Raw genomic sequence first — 24,046 nt, forward strand, 5'->3', positions numbered from 1 at the left:
TTCTTATGATCCTAAGCAACACTGAGGGTATTCCACTTTAAAATTATAATTAAAAACCGCAAGATCTTAAATAAGTCAGCTTCAATAACTTCATAAATTAATGTACTAAATATTAACAAAAATAAACCTAAACAATTATTGATACCATGTGAAAATAGAGAACAGTATAGTCTCAGTATAGGATAAGGTTCCTAAGATGAAGTGCAAAGATTAATTAGACTCAAGAAGTGAGTTATAGCTGGGCCAGGTGGCTCATGCCTATAATCCTAGCTACTGAGGAGGTGAGATCTGAGGATTGCAGTTGAAAATCAGCTCAGGCACTAAAGTCCATGAGACTTTTGTCTCCCAATTAACCACTAGAAACCCAGAAGTGGCACTGTGGCTCAAGTGGTAGCAAGTGAGTCTTGAGCTGAAGAGCTCAGGGACAAGGCCCAGCCCCAGAGTTCAAGCCCCACAACTGACCAAAAAAAACCCACAAAAAACCCAAAACAAACAAACCCAAAAAACAAACAAAAAAAAGTGAGTTACAGCTAGGTACCAGTTGCCAGTTGCTCACTCCTGTTATCCTAGCTACTCAAAAGGCTGAGATCTGAGGATCACAGTTCAAAGCCAGCCTGAGCAGCTAAGTCCATGACAATCTTATCTCCAGTGGAGCTTAAGGACAGTATACATGTCCATAACAGGCCAAAAAAAAAAAAAAAAAAAACGCAGTGGGTTACATGAACACCTCAGTCTACTGTCGAAAGAGGGGAAGTATTAATGAGAAAGTAAGAAAGTATACTAAAATGAAACTGTCCACTTCAGGTAGCAACATTGGTAGCTCACTGCTAATTCTACAGTTGAGATGGAGAGTTATAATTTAAGGAAAAAAAACTATCAGAGACTTATCTCTATGGAGCATTTCTAAGTCTTTTTTCCAACTATGTTTTAAGGGTCAAGGTGCTATTCTCACACTTGTGGCTTACCTCAGTAACATAAGCACTGGCTAGATCAGTGGGTGATTCTTCTTGTTTAAGGTCGGTGACAGAGATTTCTTCTTCTGTTCTGACCATAATACTATTCATCAGTTCTGTGCCATTTTGGTCACTGAATTTGGATACATGAGTGTCATTAAATGATGGCTGTATAGTCAACTTAGGCTGATGAATTTCAACTGGGAAAGTATCTGCTTCTAGTGCATCTGGAGGTTCAGGAAAATCAGATGACTGAATATCACCAACAGTTAGTTCTGCTTGGGATATGGAGGAAGTGATGTCCTCTGCAGCAACAGTCTGAATGATGACTCTTGGTGTGTGACACTGCACTGTGACATTGTCACTTGTGTTCAACAGATGTTCTGGCTATAAATGTCAAAGGAAAACTATTAATGGCATAGTGAGAAGTGAAATTTACAGGTAGTTTCCAATTGCCCCCTCCTGTAATTGTCCCCTCTGGTACTGGAACTTAAGTATACGTGTGTGCCAGTCCTAGGCTTGAACTCAGGGACAGAGCACTGTCCCTGAGCTTTCTAACTTGGCTAATGCTCTTCCACTTGACCCACAGCTCCACTTCTAGCTTTTTTTGGAGGTAGTTTTATTGAAAACGAGTCTTGTGGACTTTCGTGCCTTGGCTGGTTTTGAACCTCAATCCTTAGCTCTCAGCCTCCTGAGTATTACAGGTATGAGCCACTGGTGACCAGCTTGGACTATAGTATTTATGGTCAGTACTTTTATAAAACTCCTATTTCCCCAATGTTCCTTGTTCTTTTTTTTTTTTTTGCTAGTCCTGGGCTTGGGCTCAGGTTCTGAGCACTGTCCTTGGACTTTCTCAAGGCTAGAGCTCTACCACTTGAGCCTCAGGACCACTTCCGGCTTTTTGCTATGTATGTGGTACCGAGGAATGGAACCCGGGTCTTCATGCATGCTAGGCAAGCACTCTACCACTAGGCCAAACTCCCGGCCCTGTTCCTTGTTCTTGTAATGTCCCTATTCTCATATATACATATCATAAATAGATACAAAAGAGTAAATAGACTTCAGTGAAGAAAATTGTTTAGGTAACCTTATAGGTTTAGTTTCTATCAAATAAAACTATGTAACATACGGATAAAGCATGAACAATGATCTGTTCAGGAGAAGCAGGAGCAGCAGCTGTCAGGGTTACTGTAGGACTAGCAGTCAGAGTTAGGGGAAGGCCTTGACTTGAGCTTGTTTGAAGTAGGTAGGTGCCTGGAGTGCCTGTGGGCTGTAAATGGAAAGACTAAAAAAAAAAAAAAAAGAGAGATACTTTTAACAGAACTGCAATGGACTACTGACAAATCTACCATTTACTAGCCATAAATGTATTTATCAGTGTATTGTATTTGTCAATCATGTAGGTGCAAACAAGTAATACAAGTTGTCAATCTGTCTTGTTATTACTCTGTCCAGAGTATTAATTTTATCCTGCCCTCTGCTTCTATGTATTTCAATGCTGTGGTTTCAGTTACTTATTTCAGGTTACCAAGACAACAGGTACATGAGTCATTATAATGCTGTAACAGCACCCTATCATCTCTCCTTAATATTTTTCTGAATTTTCCCAGTAATCCCCCAGTTTAGGTCTATGGTTCAAATTTCCAAAAAGGCACAAAGGCAGTGTTTACTCAGCTGAAGTTTTCTATATTATAATTTTAGGAAATATTCCTCTATTAAAGGAAAGTGTAACAAAATAGCAATTAGCTATTCAGATGTTCATATGAAAAGCTGGTTAGCTGATAACGTATTTATCTTGAGACTGTAAAGTAAGCATAACCAAGTTATTAGCTAACAAATCTTTCAAACCCAAAGTTCCTATGTAATGATTTGAGGTAGGTTTATCCAGATAGCCTAAAGGAAGAAGTGCTTGTAATTAAAAGTAGAGCTGGAGCTAAGTGTCAGTGGCTCATACCTATAATTATAGCTACTCAAGAAGCAGAGACATGAAGATCACATCTGAAGCTAGCCCAGGCAGAAAAGGCTTAGACTTGGCTATCTAACAAAAAAGCTGGTGGGATGCATGGTTCAGGTGGGATATAGCATCAACCATAAGCAAGACAGAGGACAAGTATCCAGAGCTTAGACCTTAAGACTTGGGAGGAAAAAAAAAAAAAGCTGATGGATTTCAATATGATGTTGTCTTATGGGTTGCTCAAAACAACTCTCCTGTGTACAGAATCCCTGAATATAGGTAACATTATTGCTAACACAAGATTTTAGCTGCCTGTAGTAGTAGAACTGATCATGAAAAACGTAGCACAAGGAGGACTCAATTTTTCTTTTCTTGCCGTGGTGTTTTTTTTCTATGTATGTGTACCCAGGAATCAAACCCGGGTATTTGTGCATGCTAGGCAAGCACTCTACCACTAGGGCAAACTCCTGGCCCCGCAACATTATTTTTATATATAAAAAGAACACACTGAGCTAGGTGCCAGGGAATCCTAGCTATCCAGGAGGCTGAGATCTGAGAATCAAGGTTTGGATCCAACCTGGGTGGATAAATCCAATAAGCTTATTTCCAATTAGCTAATGAAAATGGAGATATTGCCCAAGTGTAGAGTACCAGTTCTAAGTAAAAAAGCTGAGGGAAGGCCCAAGGCCCTGATTTCAAATCCCAGCACCAGCAAACAGAAGAAACAAAACCAAAAAAAAAGCAAACCTAAAAAAATTCACATTGGCTCATGCATATATGGGAGAAAAAAATTGGTTTTGAAAGTAGAAATTTATGCCTAGTCTACAAGCCATTTGGCCTCAAATTTTAAATTTCTTCTGCTTATATGATAGCATTTCTGAAAATGATACCTACTGACATAAGGCATAAAAGTGGCAAATATCTATCAGATGAAGTGTTACTCACTGGAAGAATCTCAAATGTCTGTAGTGTTCCACTGTTTAGTGTTACTGATTCTGGGTCAACAGTAGCAGCAGGAGAATCTGTTGAAGCTGTAATAAGAACACAGATAATAAAATGCTTGTCATAAAAGAAATTTCATATTGAATAATTTGCTTGCAAACCTGAAGTCATCTGAAAGAAATCTAATAAATTTATCTGGCTTGGAATACAGAACAGATTTATGCACAGACAACTGTCACATACAGACAAACATACGTATGCCCACTCATATTTTAAGTACTTTCTACTTAAAACTACAGAATATTTGTACTTGTGAGATATCCTAAGGCTCAAAGTCTAAAAAACTTATTACTCGACCATACAAAAATTCTGGTCCTTGGTATGTACCATAATGAATTTCTAATGTTAGGAAGCAAGAACATGTTAAGACTAACCTGGAGAGATAAAAGGAACCGGCACAATGAATTTTTGTGGACATTCTGACAAACAGTATAGACGTTTGGATTGGTATTCATAACACTACGTATGAGAGTTCGAGTGACACTGCTTCCTAGCAGTGTAAACCTGGGAAAATAACTTTAATGTTTAGAGATTTTATTGTCTTGCTTCATATAAGCTGTTCTAGGATTAAAAGCAGATTTATACATAGTAAATATACTCAAAAGACCACATTTGGGGGACTAAAAACAAAAGATTTTGGATAGAATGTTAAATAAGAGTAATGGTTAGAGCATAGTTCTATTCACATGTCTTGCTGGAAGAAATAAGATTAATATTAAAATGCAATATTAATATTAAAGCACTATATAGTATTTACTGTCTTCCTAGTAGGTGTTGCCAACCCAAGGAAAACTAAATCTTCATGCATAATCAGTTGTTGGCCAAGAGTAACTAATTTATTTGAATTAGATTTTATTTACTTTGCAATTCTCAGATTACAAAACAAAAACAAGTAAAGCTAAAGAAATTTTTTTTATCATGCTTTATTACATTGGAAGGAAGATAAAACAACTCATATTAGAACGTTAAGATGTATGATTATTTAAGTGTTTTCAAAATAACCTTTTGTTTTTTTGGTTTTGGTGCCAGGAATCAAACTCAGGATCTCAAGTATGCCAGACAAGTGAACTACCACTGAGTTACCTGACCACATATACAATTATATTGAATGAATAACACCAATAGGTGGTCCACTTATTTTTAACCAGGAGACCAGACTGTACATTTGGAAATGTGTTTCTCTCATGATTGTAAAACACTGCTGGTATTTTGTGGGTAAGGTCCAGGGTTTCTACCTATTGAACAATTTGAAGGACAGTTCTGCAAACATTTGTCTCAATGCCAAAAAAAAAAAGACTTGTTGATAATAATACAGTAACTGGCCCACTAATGAGTAATAATCTTTTCATAGGCGAAAAGCTTTATGTATGACCTTCACCCTGTTTAAGAACAAGTGAAAATAGGATTAAATAAGGATAAAGAAGAGTGAAAAAGGGATGAAAAGTAAACTTGGCTAAGAACTAAAGAAAATATTTTGCATTTCTACAGTATCTCTGGATTCTCATCTTGTAAAATATAAAACTGTCAAGGAAAACAAGTATAAAAACAAGTATAAAAAACAAGGAAAACAAGCATAAAACAAGAATAAAAGGAAACAAGCATAAAACAAGTCTAAAAACACCCTAAAATAATTTTCAACCTTGATGAAACCAATTTTCTTTCTATACTTCTGTAAATCTATCCTCAATTGTGTGTGCTCTGGTGAACTTGTTATCTGCCACTTTGTGAACTTATTTCTCTCTAAGCAGTTTTTTTTATTAATCATAAATTTCAATTTGAATGGATCTTACTAAATCTTTTATTATAAAATCTAGAAAGATGTTAAACCATCTTTGACTTTGATTTACAATGGCCAAAGCCTGACATACTCATACTTTGCACAAATATTGACTAAACATAAAAATGCCTTAGATGTCATTTAATTCATCATCTTGGCAAGTTCCTATCACAACTTAGAAGACTGAAAGTATCAGTGCCATTAACCATATCATACAGGTCCAATAACAAGGAGTCTTGAGGTCCCAACACTTACAGACATGGGTAATCTGGACTGGAATCTGCAATGCTGTCATGGGGCTTGGAGAGATGGCTGTATTATCTTCCAAGCGCGCGACTCTGATCTGAACATGTTGTACACTGGAATTGGAATTACTGTTTGGAACTCCAGATCCTGATTTATTCTCCAAAAGCACTGGGTTGTTTTTTTGATTCTCGTGTAATTGTTTAAGACCTTTTATTAAGACTGAAGGGAGATGGGTAGACAAAAAAAGAACATTGACTCTCAATAGACTACTATCTAAACAATAGGAGACACAGGGTAAAAGGGAGAGTATAATTTCAGTTTGGATGTGATAACTTACCAAAGTGAAACAACAAAAATAGTAAAATTATGACCTGAATGAAATTAGTGGAAACACCCATTATGGCAATTACTTTTTGAGATGGAGCTTGTCTCAAATGATCCTTCAGCTTCGGCTTCTTGAGTAGCTGGGGCTACAGATGTGTATATGCCAGATTTTTTTAATTCTCCTTTTTAATTTCCCCACTTTTATCCTCCCACACATGGGATGACAGGCAAACACCACTCCCACTATTGGTTGAGATAGGATCTTGGACTTTTATTTCCCAGGCTGGCAATGAACCACCATCTTCACCATCTTAGCATCCAAATATCCGAGATTACCAGGGCAGAATTTTAAGTGAAAAGTGTGTTCAGATGTCCTTTCTTCTGAGGCAAAGAACTTCTAACCTTTAACTTTAAGAAGTAAATACTGTGAGGGAAAGACTTAAAAAGCAAATAATACATTACCAGGGAATGAAACATCCTTATGGTTTGCAATTTGCCTTTTGATGGTCCACCATTTACTTCGAAGCCACTGTGGCGAACGGACACTGCTCCATCCCTCAGCTAACAGATCCCAGTTTATGTCATTTTCATCAGCTACATCAAGTTCTGCTATCCTATAGATTACAAAATAAACAGGTTAGATGTTAAATTTATTTCTCAGTAAGAATCCTCTTCCTCTTACTGGTGACAATGACATAAGATACGGGGAGCCTTTACTTACACCAATGAAATGCTAAGTTAAGTTTGTATGCATGGTAAGTTAAGTTTGTATGCGGGAGCATGTTAAAATGCTATCAAGCAATAGCCTTTGTTTAAAGATCTACATAGTGGCTGAATGGTAGATACATGGTTAGAACTAAATGAAGCATTGTAAAGAAAAGGGAACAAGCTAACGGTCAGAATCAGATAAATGATGGTTTCATTGTAAAATGCTTTCTAATATTTCAAGGTGTGTCCTTTACTAGCTCTGAGCTTTTTCATTTTTAAAAATGTTCCAAAACAGGCCATTAACAAAAAACGACAGTTAAGCCTGTAGACACATGAAGAAATGCTCAACATCTCTGGCCATAAAAGAAATGCAAATCAAAACAACTTTGAGATTCCACCTCACTCCAGTTAGAATGGTCATGATCAAGAAATCTAACAACAACACATGCTGGCAGGGATAAAACATAACCAACACAATATTATTTGGGGGTTTAAAAGTCTTATTTTTTTTCTAGCTTTAACTGTTTTGATAATCCTCAAGGAGTAGCCAAAATAATGGTTTTTAAGTTCACTATCCTTTTTTTTTTTTTTTTTTTGCCAGTCCTGGGCTTAGACTCAGGGCTTGAGCACTGTCCTTGGGTTTTTCTCAAGGCTAGAGGTAGGTCTACCACTTGAGCCACAGCATCACTTCTGGCTTTTTTCTATGTATGTGGTACCAAGGAATCAAACCTGGGTCTTGGTGCATGCTAGGCAAGCACTCTTACCATTAGGCCAAACTCTAGGCCCCTTAAGTTCACTATCTTAAATATTTTGTTGCTGGTGTTTTTGCTTGTTTGGTCCCTGAGTTTTAATGGCTGAAAACATCTGGATTTGTGTATGACTGAATTTGAAAATATAGGAAGAGTAACTGATTTAACTGAATTTGAAAGTATATGCACCCATCCTGGCAATTTTAAACACAGTAACCAAGGATTGAAGGATATGGAGATTGAATGGACCTCTAGGCTAGGATTGAGGCACATTGGTGGGACAGTGGAAAAGGTGCACTGTCACTGCCTGTGCCATACCTGTTTTGTGGATTTAGAGAGGACTTCAGTCTCCATGCCTTCAATCTGGTACTTTGCCCCGGTACTAAATCCACTAAAAAGGAACAAACACCAAACAAACAAACAAACAGAAAAGCTCAATATGAAATATTTTAGACCATAAAGGCTCTAAGGAAAAGATGCTTTTCAGAAATGAAGCACTTAGGAGCCAAGGATGAAAGTTAATCAAGACTTGTACAGCAATTAATCAGGTTTTGGCATTAAAAAGATTAGTACAAACCTAAGGATGAGATTGATTTCATCTTCCTTGGTCCATTCAGTACCCCCACTCTGTTTCCAGTTCAGGTAGTTGAGCCATTTAGAACGACATTGCTTTTCTGAGCGGGTACCCACTCGTTCAGCCACAGCTGCCCAAGATACACCCTGTGTGACTATGTCACCTGGCTCAGTACTTGTCAACTCATGAACCACCTCTGCAAGTCTCTTTTCTTCATCTTCTGTCCATTTCCCTAGAAGAAGGAAACCATCCAGAATACCACTGTTGCTTTTTTGACTTTTATAGAGCTGATTCAGTCCAATATTTCCAAGTATGATAGGAAGTATCCGCTAAGAGTTCAATACCCCAAATATAACTAAAACTACAAAGAATTTTTATCAAGTTCTAGCAAGTCTCTTACATATACAACAGCACACTGGGAAGACCTTTACTCACAACCACAAACCATTTTTCAAGTCATATCAAGTCCTTTATACATAAAAACAAAGTGGGAAGAGCTTCACTAATGATTTTGTACTGAGAAATTAATGCTTTCAGACATTCCCTGTTCTGCAAAAGGGAAAGTTCAAGAGACTGCTATTTACTAAAATAGATAATGAAGTACAAATAGAACAATATTTTCTCACTTATTCTAGTAAAAACTAGCCTTATATATCATATTTTATCAATATCAAGTTCAAACTACTGTGATAAAATATTACTAAATTCTGAAACAACTATTCAAACACATCTTTATTTTTTTGAGCCTGTAACTACACTAGCAAATAACACTAAATATTCCTCTCAATTTTTTTAAAAAATGAAGAAATGAGAAGAAAACTGATAAATAAGAAACTTCAAAAAGAGCTCTGTGCTCATGGCACTATATATGTAAACTGTATCATGTCAACTCATGTCTTATCCTAAATGTAAGGCTTCCATCTTCACTTTATTAAGCTAGTAAAAACAAAAGTAAAACTTATGCCCTCATTATCTCGCTGGTAACAGTAATGGTGACAGTATCACCTAAGGGACAAAAAAAGAATTATGATGGTGAGGCTCAAAGGTTGAGTGACAGGCAGAGACACTGTCAATGTTGGTATCTATTATCAATGACAAAGGTTAGCACTTTAACACTATCCATACATTTGTGTACATTTAGAAGCATTTGTAGTCTGGGTGGGAAATGGAAATCCTAATAATTATAGGTTTGTTTTATAGAAAACTTTGCTGGTGGCTCCTGCCTATAATCCTAGCTACTCAGGAGGCTGAGATATGAGGATCAAGGTTAAAAGCCAGCCCAGAACAAAAGAACCTGAGACTCTTATCTCTAATTAACTTCTAGAAAATAGGAATCGGGCTCAAGGGTAGGGCAGTAGCCCTGAGCTAAAGAGCTCAGGGACAACACCCAGGCCAAGATCAAGCCCCAAGAGCCACAAAAAAAAAAAAGAAAGAAAAAAGAAAAAAGGTATACTTTGATGATGTATATATATATATATATATATATATACCTTTGAACATAGCTTCTATTTTGTGACTCGTAGCTGAAGTCTGTATAAATGTATAAACCTAAGTTGAATAAGCTGATGTTGCTGTAAATTCAGCTAGATGGCCCTAAATTAACATTATTTATTGTATATATGTCTTTAAAATAAATACTTTCCCTATTAAGGCATAGCTTTCAATTTCTAAAAATTGTGACATGATAAACCTCTTCTGAAACTGAATAGATCCTATGTCCTCTGAATAATGCCACCGTATATAAAAGCACAAAACCAAGGACTATAGTTTGGTCTACCTATTAAAGCTGAAAAAAAAGTAAAGACTAGGGAATAATTCACCTTAAAGTAAGCAACATATTTTTTCAGATGAGAAAGCAATATCCGATGGGTTAGAAAGTTCAGAGTGATAAGAAACCCTGCCAGTGCACTCACAGTACCTGTGTTGCAAGTATCCTTCATCAGTCTGCATCGATCTTTGACAGAAGATGCGCTTCTTCCTAGCGCCGCCCCTATTGTTGCCCAGTCATTGCCATGCTTTATCCGGAGCCTAAAACAAGAGTCTGCCAATCAGCATTTGGTTCAACTGTTTTCTCCCTTTTAATTTCATCATTTATTCTTCATTCTTCTTCTTCCCATTTGACTGGTTTGGAAGTTGTGGGCAGCAATACTTTGAGAGCCAAAGTTTGAAAGTGTGGCCTTTTATTGGGGTCCACAGTTGTCTGTGGGTGAAAAAAAAACAGGCAGCAATTGCCCTTTTCCTGGGTCAGAGAAGAAATAAGTAACTTGGATATGTGTTCAAAAAAGATCAAATTTCCCCTCATGTTATTGATACAATCTCCCAGGCAAGCCCCAGATTTTTCCCTTTTGAGCACATACCTAACAAGCTCTTTAGACATGTATAAAAGCTTCACAGATCCTCATCATAATAAATAGAATGTACCTTTAAATGTTTTTATGATCCATAAAATCCAAACATTTTATGATCCTAACTCAAGGAATTAAGTCATGCTTCTTTAGACTTGGCAGTCTTGATCAGTGTAGATTTTTTAGTGAAATATTTGCCAAGTCACTATTTTAAACTAAGCTATGAAACAAAACCCTGTTTTTAATGTTAGTATATAAATCCCCCAAATATAGTCTTAGGCCACCAAAAAAATGTCCTTTTTATCTTTCTGGAAGCCCTATTAATGGTCTGAGGAGGTATCTGGTGACTAATAGGAGATGAAATCTGTATGTTATGGGCATAGCCATATTGTATAGTCCTACATCTGACAAATTCTTAAAATAGTCAATTATATGTAACAGCAAGATTAAATTATACCAGTCTGCTACAAATTTCCCGTTTCAATAGAAAGTTTTAAAACCACAAGACAAAAGGCAAATGACAAAAATCAATAGAACAAAATTTAAAACTTACTCCTTGAGCTTCTCAATTTCACCAGGTGTATATCTAGAAATGCAGAGAAATTTAAAAAATTAAAATAAGGAATTGAAAACTTTAATATCAGAATTTTATTTAGGTGCCTCATTATTATAATTACTTAACATAGGGACTTTTTTTTGTTGGTCATGGGGCTTGAACTCTGGGCCTGGGAGCTATCCCTGAGCTCTTCAGCTCAAGGCTACTGCCCTACCCTTAGCGCCTTAGCGCCACTTCCCCTTTTCTAGTGATTAAATGGAGATAAGAATCCATGTTCTTTAGTACCAGAGCTGGCTTTGAACCACGTTCCTCAAATCTCAGCCTCTTAAGTAGCTAGGATTATAGGTGAAAGCCATATTTTTAAGTGACCCATTTTACTGAAGTGAATTAAGAAAAGCTAAAAATAAGCATTTCTATTTTGCTAAAAGAAAAAAAGGGGGGCTGGGAGTTTGGCCTAGTTGTAGAGTGCTTGACTAGCATGCACTAAGACCCGGGGTTCAATTTCTCAGTACCATATACATAGAAAAAAAGCCACAAGTGGTGCTGAGGCTCAAGTGGTAGAGCTCTAGCCTTGAGAAAGTCCAAGGACAGTGATTAGGCCCTGAGCTCAAACCCAGGATTGACAAAAAAAAAAAAGAAAAAAGAAAAAAAGGGCCATTACTTTTAGCAGTAATACAAATACATACTATAATTGTCTTTAGAATTATTTAATGTTTAAAGCATTTGTTTCTATATTGCCTGCCTCTTGTTTTATTTCAAAGTTAGGTTAGGTACTTTGAAATCATTGCTATTCTGAACGATTTATGGGTGTCAACTGAAATGGTAGATAAAAGAAAGTCTATACAAAGTCCTTAACACACTGAAAAACTCAAAATTTTCATTTCCCCAGCAAAAAGCATGGACATCTCTGACACTACTACAACACAGCAACAACAATGTCAACTTATTTATATATTTTTTTCCACTGTCACAAAACATAATCTATTTCCTTCAGCTTTCAAGGATACTTTGATTAGCAGGCTGCTGAAGAGCTAGAAGAATAAGTAGCTCAGTCTTAGTAGTATCTAGCAAGTCATGTCATATTATTAACAGCTAAACCTCCCAAAGAGAAATCATACCCATAAGTTGTTTCCAGACAGTTATTTTCTAGTCTGGTTTCATTTACTAAAATAGTCTCTGACTCAATAAATACTACACTATAAGATCAGAAACATATGAATGAGTACATTTTTTTTGAGGGGGGGTGGGGGGTTGGCTGTGGGGCTTGGGCACTGTTCCTGAGCTGAAGTCTTCAGCTCAGGAAAACACTTCCAGTTTTCTGGTGGTTAATTGGAACTAAAAGTCATATGGACTTTCATGCCTAGGCTGGCTTTGAATCTTGATCCTCAGACCTCAGCACCACTTCTGGCTTTTTCTGTGTATGTGGTACTGAGGAATCAAACCCAGGGCTTTGTGCATGTTAGGCAAGCACTCTAACATGAGGCCACGTTCCCGTTCCCTGCTACCGTAGTTTTAATCCTACTTCCTACAGAACAGACTTTGTCATAGTAAGTTGAATCTTTAGTTTAACCTAATATTAAGACAACTGAGTTTAATTTTCAATCTAGAACTGGAAGATCAAATTATTATAGATTATTAAATAATCCATAGCTGTCTCCACTTTAGTCACTGATTGTTAACTCTATTTTAAAAATTTACAGTTCCTTAACTAGTTCCCCAAATTACATGAAAACATGCAGCATTACAAGTTTTCATACTTTCCCACATGGTTTCTGTCATCATACATGCGAAGCACTCTTCTATATACTGCAAACAAAGGCCGGTTCAGACCCCATGCTATAGTTCTGTAGAAATCTTTTCTTTCGTCTTTTGACATCTCAAAGATGATTTCTGTGGCATCTTTTATTCCGCGTGCCTAAATGGGTTACATTTCTTTCATTTAGGGATTTCTGATAAAATTCATGTGGAAATACTATGCTTTTAAAATTGCTTTAGTGTTAAAAGTCATCAAAAGTATTTGTAAAAACAATATACTGTTAGTAAAAGTCAATTACAAATATTAAATGTTTAGGTAATAAATTAATTGTTCCAAAAATAAATCAGATTAAATTTAAGTATTTTTTGATTATCAAAAAAATTAAAACTACAAAATAGAAGAAAGTCATAAAAACAAATTGAGAGTCAAACCATACAAAAGATAAATCTATAAATTTTGATAGCAAGAAAAAAATGAATACACTATACTTCTGGGAACAAAATAAAACAAAACACAATCATATAATACAAGAAATAAAAAAAGTAGGGCTTTAGTAGAGAAGCTTCAGAGATTAGACAATAAATTAACATGAAGAATTTGATGGCAATAAAATTAGAATTTTTATGAAATGAATACTTTCATGAAAAAAATAAAAACAACTTACTATAAATGACTGGAAAAATGGCAAATCTACTAGGCATAGACCAACAAGAAACTTCCATATATTCATTATTATCAGTTTTCCATAAGGAAAATATTAAGTCTGGTGTAAAAATCCTAACCAATAATCAAGAGAAATGTAACTCTGATCTTAATACTACAAGGGTGGTACTTTCTTGATTATTTCATTAGACTGGTTTTCCTCAATGGGAAAATCAAAGACAGCTTCAGAAAATAATTGTTAGGTCAAGCTCATTCATTAACATGGATCCTTTCTTCATAGTGTAACACAGTATATACATAAAAAATAAAATTAACACATCAATGTAAAAAAAAAAAAAAAGCAAACTCCAAACTCCACAGGCAAACAAGCTTGTGTCAGTTTCAGAAAAGCTACTGATGTGTTTACTCATATAAGTATGGGGGGAGGGGGGAGGTAACGGTAAAATTCGAAGATATGGGAAGAGCTCTCACAAATGACACTCTACACCTCCCCCCCCCACCCACCTTTCTGCTAGTGATGGTTCTGGAGCTTGACCTCAACTTTTTCTCTCATGGCTGGAGCTCTACCACTTGAGCCATACCCCAGGCCCAACTTTTTGCTAATTAATTAAATAAAGATGGAATCATTTGGACTTTTCTCCTGGGTTAGCTCTGAACCTCAATCTTACAGGTTACAGACTGAATAGTTAGGATTATAGGTATAAGTCATGGCTGCAACTTGAAATGTTTACTATTTTCTGTTTTTTCTATAACAATGAATTCAGTGAAAAGATCTTCATTTGCCAGTAAAGATTTTAAACTTTATAGTTTCAACTCTTAACTTGTAGTCAAAATTAAGACCACAAATGAATTAATAAGGGAATGGTTAAATAGCATACCTGTCCCTCATTCTCCAAACAATATCAATGATGTACTTTTTAAAACATGCACTATATGAATCCCCATAAGCAATAAGCCTGCAGGAAAAGTTTCCATAAGGAATAGTATAAATCTATCTCACCAACTTCTCACAACTCAACCTGAAAACTTTAATGCTTCTTTTTTTTTTTCCCTTCAGAATAAAGTTCTAATTGTTTGGTCTTGACTTCAAAGTCCAGTTTTCCAAAGGGAATTTACCTGATTCAAGTTAAAGGGCATTTATGCAGTTTCCTGTAATCAATCCTATTTAAATTTTACCCTTTTTTAGACCCAGTTCAAATCCTCACTCTTCCAAAAGTTTTGAAATCTTGTAGTATAAGTCACATGTCATATGCTAAAATCTTGTATCATTCTTCACCTGTTTTCTGTTTTTCTAAATAGGCGCTGTTTGTTTCAAAAACATATACTGCATGTTAAGGAAATTACTGTCTAAAGAGCCTCAAAAATTCTATGTTCAATGGATAGATAACAAAAAATTTTGAACTTTTAAGTGGAAAGAAGATGCTTACCCTCAGGCTAAATTACATAGAATAAACTATTTTTAGGCTACTTGGAAAGACAAGGCTAAGCTGTTGATAGCGTACAAAGAATTCTGCCTAAACTCTAGGTGGTTAGGAAAGCAATTTTTATTACTATTTTATGCTGAGAACTCAAAAAAAATTAAAGGTATTATAATTACAGATCTGCAAATTATTAAGCCATAACTTTTTGTCAATCACTCATTACAATATTTGATGAAAAGCTCCCAACAAATCACATGTAATTCTACTTGGATATTTTGCAATCAACAGTGAAGTAGTAAACATAAAAAATATGTCATGGAATACCTTTAGATAGCGTTCAATGTTGCTCATCAAAATATCAATTTCTTCCTTGGACCACATCCCCTGTTTCCACTTATGTCCTTCAAAAAGATTTAAAAATATAATATTAAAAACATATAATTAAAAATATTATAGAGCATAAAAATGGTAAAAGGAGGTTTAGAAAACTATAAAAATTAAAATTAAAGCATAAAAAATTGCCAGGTTTGGTAGCTCAGCCCTGTAATCCTAGCTACTCTGGAGGCTGAGATCTGAGGATCATGGTTCAAAGCCAGCCCTGGAACTAAAGACCATGAGACTTTTATCTCTAATTAACCACTAGAAGACTGGAAGTAGCGCTGTGGCTCAAGAGGTAGGGTGGTAGCCTTGACCTGAAGAGTTCAGGGACAGCGCCCAGGCTGAGAGCTCAAGCCCTACAACCAAAACAAACAAAACAAAAAATTCCCCTAAGAAAATTTTAGAGGCAAAAAACATTTACAAAAGATCTTGGGAAACATATAAGTAATAAAGTGGATACCAAATAAATACATTCTTTAAAAAAAATAGTATTATATAGCAGTTAAGAACAATTACTTATATACATATACTTCCTTACTTCAAAATGGCATGTATACAATTTCCAATGTTTTAGGCATCTTTTTCAGCTCTGCTTGTGAAGAGGGCACTAAAAAACATGGTTAAAGCTATTTATGCTTCTAAGGGCTTTTCACACCAAAGTTAGAATACTTCTTTCTACTCTCAAGAGTGATAAATGGGACCTGGAGCATGGCCGACTGATAGAGTGCTTGCCTAACATGCACAAAGTCCTGAGTTCGATTCCCCGGTACCATCTACTCAGAAAAAGCTGGAAGTGGTGCTATGGCTCAAGTGGCAGAGCACTAGCCTTGAGCAAAAAGTGTCCAAGGACAGTGCCCATGCTCTGAGTTTAAGCCCCAGGAATGGCAAAAAAAAAAAAAAAAATGACAACTGTATTGTTTTTAAAATATTGCCCAGGCCACACTTGTCCAAAATTAACAAGGCAAAAACCAACTATGTATTAGAAAATTAATAATTATTGAAAACCAAGTCAAGTCATTCAGGGTAAAATTCAATTAGAAAAACTAAATTGCTATAATTTCACAATGATGAAGGTCCCAAATCCTTTTTCTTATTCCCTGCAACCCCCCTTACTGGTATCTAAAATGCATGGAGCAGCTTACCTTTGTTAGTTAGAGAATCCTTATCTTCTTTAGTTGTAAACCATGCTTGGCTAACTGCTGATACTTCCTCATTACCCAAGGCAGATATTTCATCTAGTTGTTCATTCTGTAAAATCTTAAAAAGATGGAAGTGAAAAAAAAAAAAAGCCGTTTGAATCTGCCCAAATTAATTGCTCTTTTTTTGTTTTACTAGGCATTATAAAATTTTAATACAACAATTGACACTTTGTTTTTAGATGTAGTGGCTTCAACTTTTCATAATATAGGCCAATCACATTACTTAAATCAATACAAGAAGCCTGGGCACTGTGATATACACACTTGTAAGTCTAATACTTAGGAAGTTGAGTGAAGAAGATTCCAAGTTAGTTGAAGGTCATCCTAAGCTATATACCAAGAACTTGTCTGAAAAAAAAAGTCAATATATGACATTTATATATTTATTTAAGGAAAAGGAGCTTACACATAGTCATTCCAAATAGGAAAATGGAAATGCTAGAGTTGGACGCTATTACTAACTAATATACTCAGAGGTTAATTTCTTGATAGACTTAAAAAGATTAACAGGCTAAGTCAAAAGATCTTATTACAAAATCATCTGCTTCTAGTTTACTGATTACTAAATGTTTCATAATCTTATTTATATATTTTCTTCTCAAAGAACTAAATGGTACTAATACTTAGAGTTAACAGTACAGATAATGTGACTTTTTTGTGTAACTATCATTGGTCACATTTTCAACTACAGGCATACCTTTACCTAACAAATTTTTCAGGAACAAAGCTACTTTTATACAACTGACCTTGGCCTAAAGAAGTATCCAGTAAATGAGTAAGATTTATTAACTACCACATCAGGTTTAAGGCCATCATAGGCAGACCAGGATAAGTATTCATTTAGTTATGAACGGAATACTGGGAAGGGGATAAGCTATCAGTGAGCAATAATGAGAAAAACCTCCACTGTTTCTAGTTCATTTTTTTAATAGATGGCAACATTCTGTATTTCTGAAGTACTTTTAAATTCAGTTAGGACCAGAGGAACAAGAATGGTAAGTTTTATAGTCTGTATCTGTAAGTATATTATATACAGATATACATACACACACACATATATATATATATGTACATACATACTTTTTTTAAAAGATAAAGACTTCTATATAGCTGAGACTTGGTATCTAAAGCCTATGACATAGGTTATATATTAGTAAAAAGTATAACAGCTATAAAAGGGCCTTCATACATAAACTAACAACTTTTAAGTAATATAATAATGTATAAATCACACTTAGATGACCTTCTCTTAATTAATTGGATAAAAGAATCAAACAATCATTTTTCAAAGTATGTCTAGACATATATGAGAACATATTCCATGAACCTTAGGAATAAGCCTGTCATGTTATTAACTGCTATCTTTAGGCACCTAATACCTAGAATTCAAATCTTCCTGGTGAGGAGTTATAATTACTACTTATGTAATTGTAAACAGCTATAACAGCTATACAGTGTGGAAATAATTAAAAGGTACCAGTAATTTCAATATTGTCAATAACACGAGTTTACTAGGTACAGTGCACATATTATGTTTACAGTTTTGCCCCACTGTTCACTATTTTATGCATGTATATTAAAATCACTCAGCTTTATCCTTAACATGCTATTACTTTTAAAACAAATATTTGTGAGTTAGTTTCTAAGCCCTGTATATATTACATCTATATACTGAATATATTGAGGCTTTGTTATGATCTGTAGGATTGGAACTCGAATGATCTGTAATTATTTTTCTAGCTTGTCTTATCATTGGAATGAGGCACAGCTTATTAACAACTATGTCTAATAAGTGTATTTAGTTTTCATCAAGAAAACAGTTAAGAAAGCTATTTTTGAACTTTTAACTATGCTTTCTATTTGCAACCCTATATTAATCTTATCAGCAAATATTACAAATTAAAATGGTAGTAACAAATAACGAGAAAGCCTTATAATTCGCCTTATATTAAGGACTACCATTATTCAATCTTTCAGTAATGAGGCTGTAAATCAAATCACAAGCATTTACAGCAAAGTTAAGATTATACAGTTATCAAATTTCAAACAATTGATATTTGAAAATTTGAAAGCTTTTGAAGACTTATTCTGAAGGAAGGATTCTATTGAGTCAGAGGGTTTGCAAAAATATTCTATTCAAATTACTTGCTGAAATCAAAGAGTAAAGTATAAGGATCTCCCCCACCCTTGTTCAAAGTTGTCTGATGTACATTTGAGACTTCCTCCTCTGGTAATTTTGTGATTTTGTATCTTCTTTGATGCTTATTACTAAGGCCTAAGGATCAAAGTAGTGCAGGGATATCTGGGTTATCTTTGATGCTACATATCAACTTATAACTATCATATTGAATGGTCACTGTGAAGAGATGAAACAAAGGGAAAAGCTATTTAAAAAAAAAAAAAGGCACAAGCCAGGCGCATTGGCTCATGCCTGAAATCCTAGCTATTGAGGAGGCTGAGATCTGAGGATCACAGTTCAAAGCCAGCCGGGGCACTTTATCTGTGTAACTCTTCTCTCCAATTAACACTAAAAAACCGGAACTGGCTGTGTGGCTCAAGGGGTAGGGCAATAGCCTTGAGCTAAAGAGCTCAGGGACAATGCCCCGGTCTAGGGGTAGGGCAGGAGCTGTGAGCTGAAGAGCTCAGGGTCAGCACTGCCCAGGCCTAGAGTTCAAGCTCCAGAACTGACCACAAAAAAAAAAAAAAAAAAAAAAAAAGGCGCAATCTTAACAGATGTGAACCATTGACATTGACTCCTATAGCTAGCTCTCTACCACTTGAGCCACAGCACCACTTTTGGTTTTCTGGGGTTCATTTGAGATAAGAGTCTCATGGACTTGCATGTCCCAGCTGGCTTTGAACCATAATCCTCAGCTGTCAGCCTCCTGAGTTGCTAGGATTACAGGCATGAGCCACTGGCGCTCTACTCTTTCATTTTATGATTATTTTGCTCAACAAAGTATATTCTTACCATTTTAAATGATAAAGCACATGTAAATTATCTTCTTCCTGAGGGCAGTTAAGAGATCTACCATACCTGGATCTGTGTCACAGTTCCCTCAGTAAGATCATCATCTGCCACCTCTGTGGTTGCAGTCATGGTCACCTCAAAGCTCTGATCATTTTCTGAAACTTCAAGAAAAAAATTATTCATCTCCACAGTAATAACAGTATCTAATTATAGAAAAAATTCTCACAGAAAATAGGATCACCTAATTTCTCAATATAATTATCAATATATACCACATGGAAATACTCATTTGTTCTATAAACACTGCTATGCATCTAATTTACATGAAGTCTTACTTTTGTGAAGCTTATATTCTAGCAGAAAAAAAGACCTAAAATGGACATATCAATGAGGGACTGTACTTACAAGGTTAGGATAAAAATATAAAAGAAAGAAAAGTTCATGTGTTTGAAATTTTGGACAAGAGGCTGGGGAAAATGATCAGTCCTTGGCACAGAGAATTATTTAAGGAAGCTAGTCATGCAATGTCTCCAGAAAAGTATTTCAAGAAGGAAAGTCAAACACAAAACTCTGATGGGGAATGCTTTGAGAATTTATGAGAAAAGCAAACCTAATATGCTGCTAGAGAGGAATAAACATGATTAGTAGGGCCTGTAGTTGAATAAAGACCTTGGCTTCGCTGTGGTGAAGGAAATCATCAGAAGAATTTGTATAGAAGAGTGACTGACTTGCCAAATACAGGTAGTTTATGTCTGCAATACTAGCTATACAAGAGGCAAAGATTTGAGGATCGTGGCTCAAAGCCAGTCTGGGCAGGAAAGATGAAATTATCTCCAATTAGCCAACAAAAAGCTGGAAGTATGGCTCAAATGACAGAACTCCAACTGAGAAAACCATAAGGACCTGAGTTCAGGCTCTAGTACAAGAACATACATGCATTCAAGCATGCATGCATACATATGATTATATCTGTATAAACAAACCAAGACTTAAAATGGAGTTACAATTTAACGGTCAAAGAGGAAAGAATTAAACACATAAACCATTAAGAGGAAAGGTCATTAGAAATATTTTATGTTCACATATGTCATTCCTAGAAGAATTATTAACATTAACACGCTTTCTATAAAATGTCACAGTAGGGGCTGGGAGTTTTGCCTAGTGGTTAAAGTGCTTGCCTAGCATGCACGAAGACCTGGGTTCGATTCCTTGGTACCACACACATAGAAAAAGGCCGGGGGGCCAGGAGTTTGGCCTAGTGGTTAAAGTGCTTGCCTAGCATGCACGAAGACCCGGGTTCGATTCCTCGGTACCACATACATAGAAAAAAGCCGGAAGTGGTGCTGAGGCTCAAGTGGTAGAGCTCTAGCCTTGAGAAAGTCCAAGGACAGTGCTCAGGCCCTGAGCTCAAGCCCAGGACTGGCAAAAAAAAAAAAAAAAAAAAAAAAAGTCACAGTAACTTTTCTGGTTAATTTAAAAAGGAATTGAGTCTAAGCACAAAGTACATACACATCCTCAATTTTTTCAAGATGAAAACTTAGTTCTTCTCTCTCGGTAAGATTTTGCTTGATGTTGTAACATAAAACATACAAAATTAGCTATGGCACAACTCTAACAACCATTTGCCCCATTCTACCACTAATGAAGTCATATACTCTAGGCTTTGAAACAAAGAGGATTTCTTCTTTATTAAACAAAGCAGAATTACAACCTAATGTTGCAGTTATAGTCTTTTGTCAATGGTCTTCCTTGAGGCATTTATCGCCTCTGAAATATAGTTTATTCTAAACAATATTATAACAGAAGACTAGACCACATAGGTGAAAGCACTTAGAATTATGCGTGGCACATGATAATTACACATTAAAGTTTTTTTTTCTTTTTACTAAATGAGAAGAGTAAACTGCCCAAGCCTACCTGAAAATGCCAACTGAATCTCTTGCAAATTAAAATTGGATTTCAAAAGGCAAATTTTGTGTTCTTAATACATAATGACTTACTTGGGAGTGCAACAACTGATATGCAAGGAGTAGAATCATCAATACTCTGATCATCCTCAGAGGACAAACAAAGCTTCTTATGTGGAGGTTCAGTACTATCTTCTGAGTCTATTTCATCAGCTTCTAATACAAGAAAAAAATAAAAATCTCAAAACCTTCTAATCAAGAAGTAAAATCTCCGTCTGGTTATGACTTAGCAACAATTTTCTTACCCATTAAAACCATGTTCTTAATTCAACAACTTAACTAAACCCACCTATATAAGTACTCAAGAGACACTGCTTTCCCTGTCTATTGTATTTCTATTCTCTGACAAGAACCCAAGAAAAAAGATAATATTTTTTAACCAACTTGGCTTTCCAAGTATTTCACATAAAAAAACAAGGCTGGTTAACTGACTCATTCATAAATATTTACTAAATGTTTACTATGCTCTAAGTGTTCAAAATAGAACAATGAAGGAAAAACCTTGGCCATTAAGGAATTTATGATGTAGTAGAGATAAATAAATCAACAATTTCAAAATGATAAGGCCCTGTTGGAGCAGAGCAGTTTCATACAGAGTAGAGGCAAGAGAGGGTTTTCTGAAGGAGGTATCTTAAACTTGAAAAAGAAGGAACCCAGGGAAAAGTGGTTACTTTTCTGGGTACTAGAACATGTATATTCACACCGAGGCATGAAAGGTGGGCTATTACAATCAAAATAACTCATCTACTACAATATAAGAAGGTAAGGCTAGGAAGAAAAATGATATATGGAAAAGTCTATATACCAAATTAAAGAACATACACTACCTTCTAAAAACTATTTAAGGGCTTCTAAATAATTTTCTTACATCATTCAATTCCATGACCAGTTTTGCCAACATTTTGACAATTAATTAGAGGCAGGGGACTGGTTATAGCCTAGAGATATCCCAAAGAGAAAATAAAATCTAAACAGAAGACTGAAATAGAGAAATAGAATAAAAAATGCCTTATAATATTACAACAATAAGCTTTCGTGTTTGACGAATGTGGGAGATAAGTCATCTGAATAGGGTCCTAGGTGAACCCACATTTGACTGAAAAAAGTCAAGATACTATAAAATAAAAAGACAGAAGCTAGATTACTAAAGATGAACCTGAAACAAAAATCAAGTAACAAAAATACAGTATAAGTGGAAAAGGCTTTTGAATCTTAAATCATCAGAGGTAATTATATGAAATCGTACACAAACAGTTGTATAAAATCCTTTAACATCATTTCCAATAATAACAAATACCTGCAATAGTAAGACCATGTTTACATTTTCTGTTGCATTAAATATACGGTTAGTACCAAATGATATAAAAGCATATTATATTTATTACATTATTTTGGGAGACCCAACAGATCTCATTTATACAATAGTTCTAAGCTTGATAAAGGATAAAATTATAGTAAATTTTAAAGTACAAAAGTATATTTAAAATATGAAAATAAAAATATGAATTAATATTAATTCATAACCGCTAAAGATGATCTTTTTACTATTGTGCTAACCTCAATTGTCTACCTGGGTAACAGGAATTAAAGGTGACAAAGAATTTAGAAATCTCAAAAGTCATAATATGTGCCAACCAGTTTTCCTACCATTATGTGGGCAATGAAGAATGAGGTTCCCGTCTGTGTCCTGAGTTAATGTCACAGAATTCACAGTTTCTACAGTCACTGTGTCAGAATCCTCTTCAACTGTGCTCATACTCAAATCTGTGTAAGAATAAACTCCAGATCAGGATTTTAAAAAATATTTTAAGATAAGAACATGAAGTACGTCCTCAAATATCCACTTATCCACTGTTTGCCTACAGTGTTTTGTGTACACAAGCACACAATATTGGGACTGAAACATAGGAACTTGTGCTTTCCTTTGCACAAGTCTGGTACTCTATCATAGCCACACCTACATTTCTAGCATTTCACTAGAGAGGAGTCTCCCAAGATTTGTTTACCAAGCCGTCTTTGAATCTTAATCCTCAAAATGCAGCCTCTTGAGTAGTTTGGAGTTAGGCTTTTTTTTCCTCTCCTTCCCTTTTCCCTCCATATCCCTCCCTGCTTTTTCTTTTTTTGCCAGTAATAGGGTTTAGACTAAGGGTCTGGGGCACCACTCCTTACTTTTTTTTGTTCAAGGCTGGCAATCTACCACTTGACCCATAGCTTCACTACCAACTTTGTGTGTGTGTGTGTGTGCACGTGGGGGGGGGGAGGGGTTATGGGGCTTGAATTGGGCCTGGGCTCTTCAGCTCAAAGCTATCCACCTACCCTTGAGTCAAGCCCCACTTCCCGTATTCTAGAGGTTAACTGGAGATAGTCTCAGGTCTTTTATGCCCAGGATGGCTTTGAACCTTGATCCTCAGATATCAGCCTCCTGAGTAGTGTGAGCCACCACACCTGGCACTACCAACTTTTTTGATGATTAATTGGAAATAAGACTACACTTTCTTGCACA

At 35.6% G+C, this 24,046-nt stretch overlaps 1 protein-coding gene across 5 annotated transcripts in view; it reads right to left on the reverse strand.

The window, feature by feature from the left end:
• Nucleotides 1–24,046, reverse strand: part of Dmtf1 (cyclin D binding myb like transcription factor 1) — a 51,924-nt gene that overhangs the window by 16,931 nt on the left and 10,947 nt on the right. For 3 of the 5 annotated variants that reach the window (XM_090332877.1, XM_090332879.1, XM_090332876.1), the window contains exons 5-18: nucleotides 23,191–23,307; nucleotides 21,577–21,699; nucleotides 19,643–19,737; nucleotides 16,549–16,663; nucleotides 15,353–15,429; nucleotides 12,946–13,103; nucleotides 11,186–11,218; nucleotides 10,206–10,315; nucleotides 8,291–8,519; nucleotides 6,719–6,870; nucleotides 5,942–6,151; nucleotides 3,853–3,938; nucleotides 2,083–2,238; nucleotides 966–1,340 (exon numbers count right to left, since the gene is read on the reverse strand). In XM_090332877.1, coding sequence (XP_090189003.1) covers nucleotides 966–1,340; nucleotides 2,083–2,238; nucleotides 3,853–3,938; nucleotides 5,942–6,151; nucleotides 6,719–6,870; nucleotides 8,291–8,519; nucleotides 10,206–10,315; nucleotides 11,186–11,218; nucleotides 12,946–13,103; nucleotides 15,353–15,429; nucleotides 16,549–16,663; nucleotides 19,643–19,737; nucleotides 21,577–21,699; nucleotides 23,191–23,299 — 2,028 coding nt within the window. In that variant the 5' untranslated portion in view covers nucleotides 23,300–23,307. The remainder of the gene's footprint in view (nucleotides 1–965; nucleotides 1,341–2,082; nucleotides 2,239–3,852; nucleotides 3,939–5,941; nucleotides 6,152–6,718; nucleotides 6,871–8,290; nucleotides 8,520–10,205; nucleotides 10,316–11,185; nucleotides 11,219–12,945; nucleotides 13,104–15,352; nucleotides 15,430–16,548; nucleotides 16,664–19,642; nucleotides 19,738–21,576; nucleotides 21,700–23,190; nucleotides 23,308–24,046) is intronic. The other 2 variants (XM_090332881.1, XM_090332880.1) reach the window with 1 other exon arrangement.

Source organism: Megascapheus bottae, chromosome 5, assembly GCF_031878675.1.
Source record: "Megascapheus bottae isolate mThoBot1 chromosome 5, mThoBot2.hap1, whole genome shotgun sequence".
NCBI classification, from domain to species: domain Eukaryota; kingdom Metazoa; phylum Chordata; class Mammalia; order Rodentia; family Geomyidae; genus Megascapheus; species Megascapheus bottae.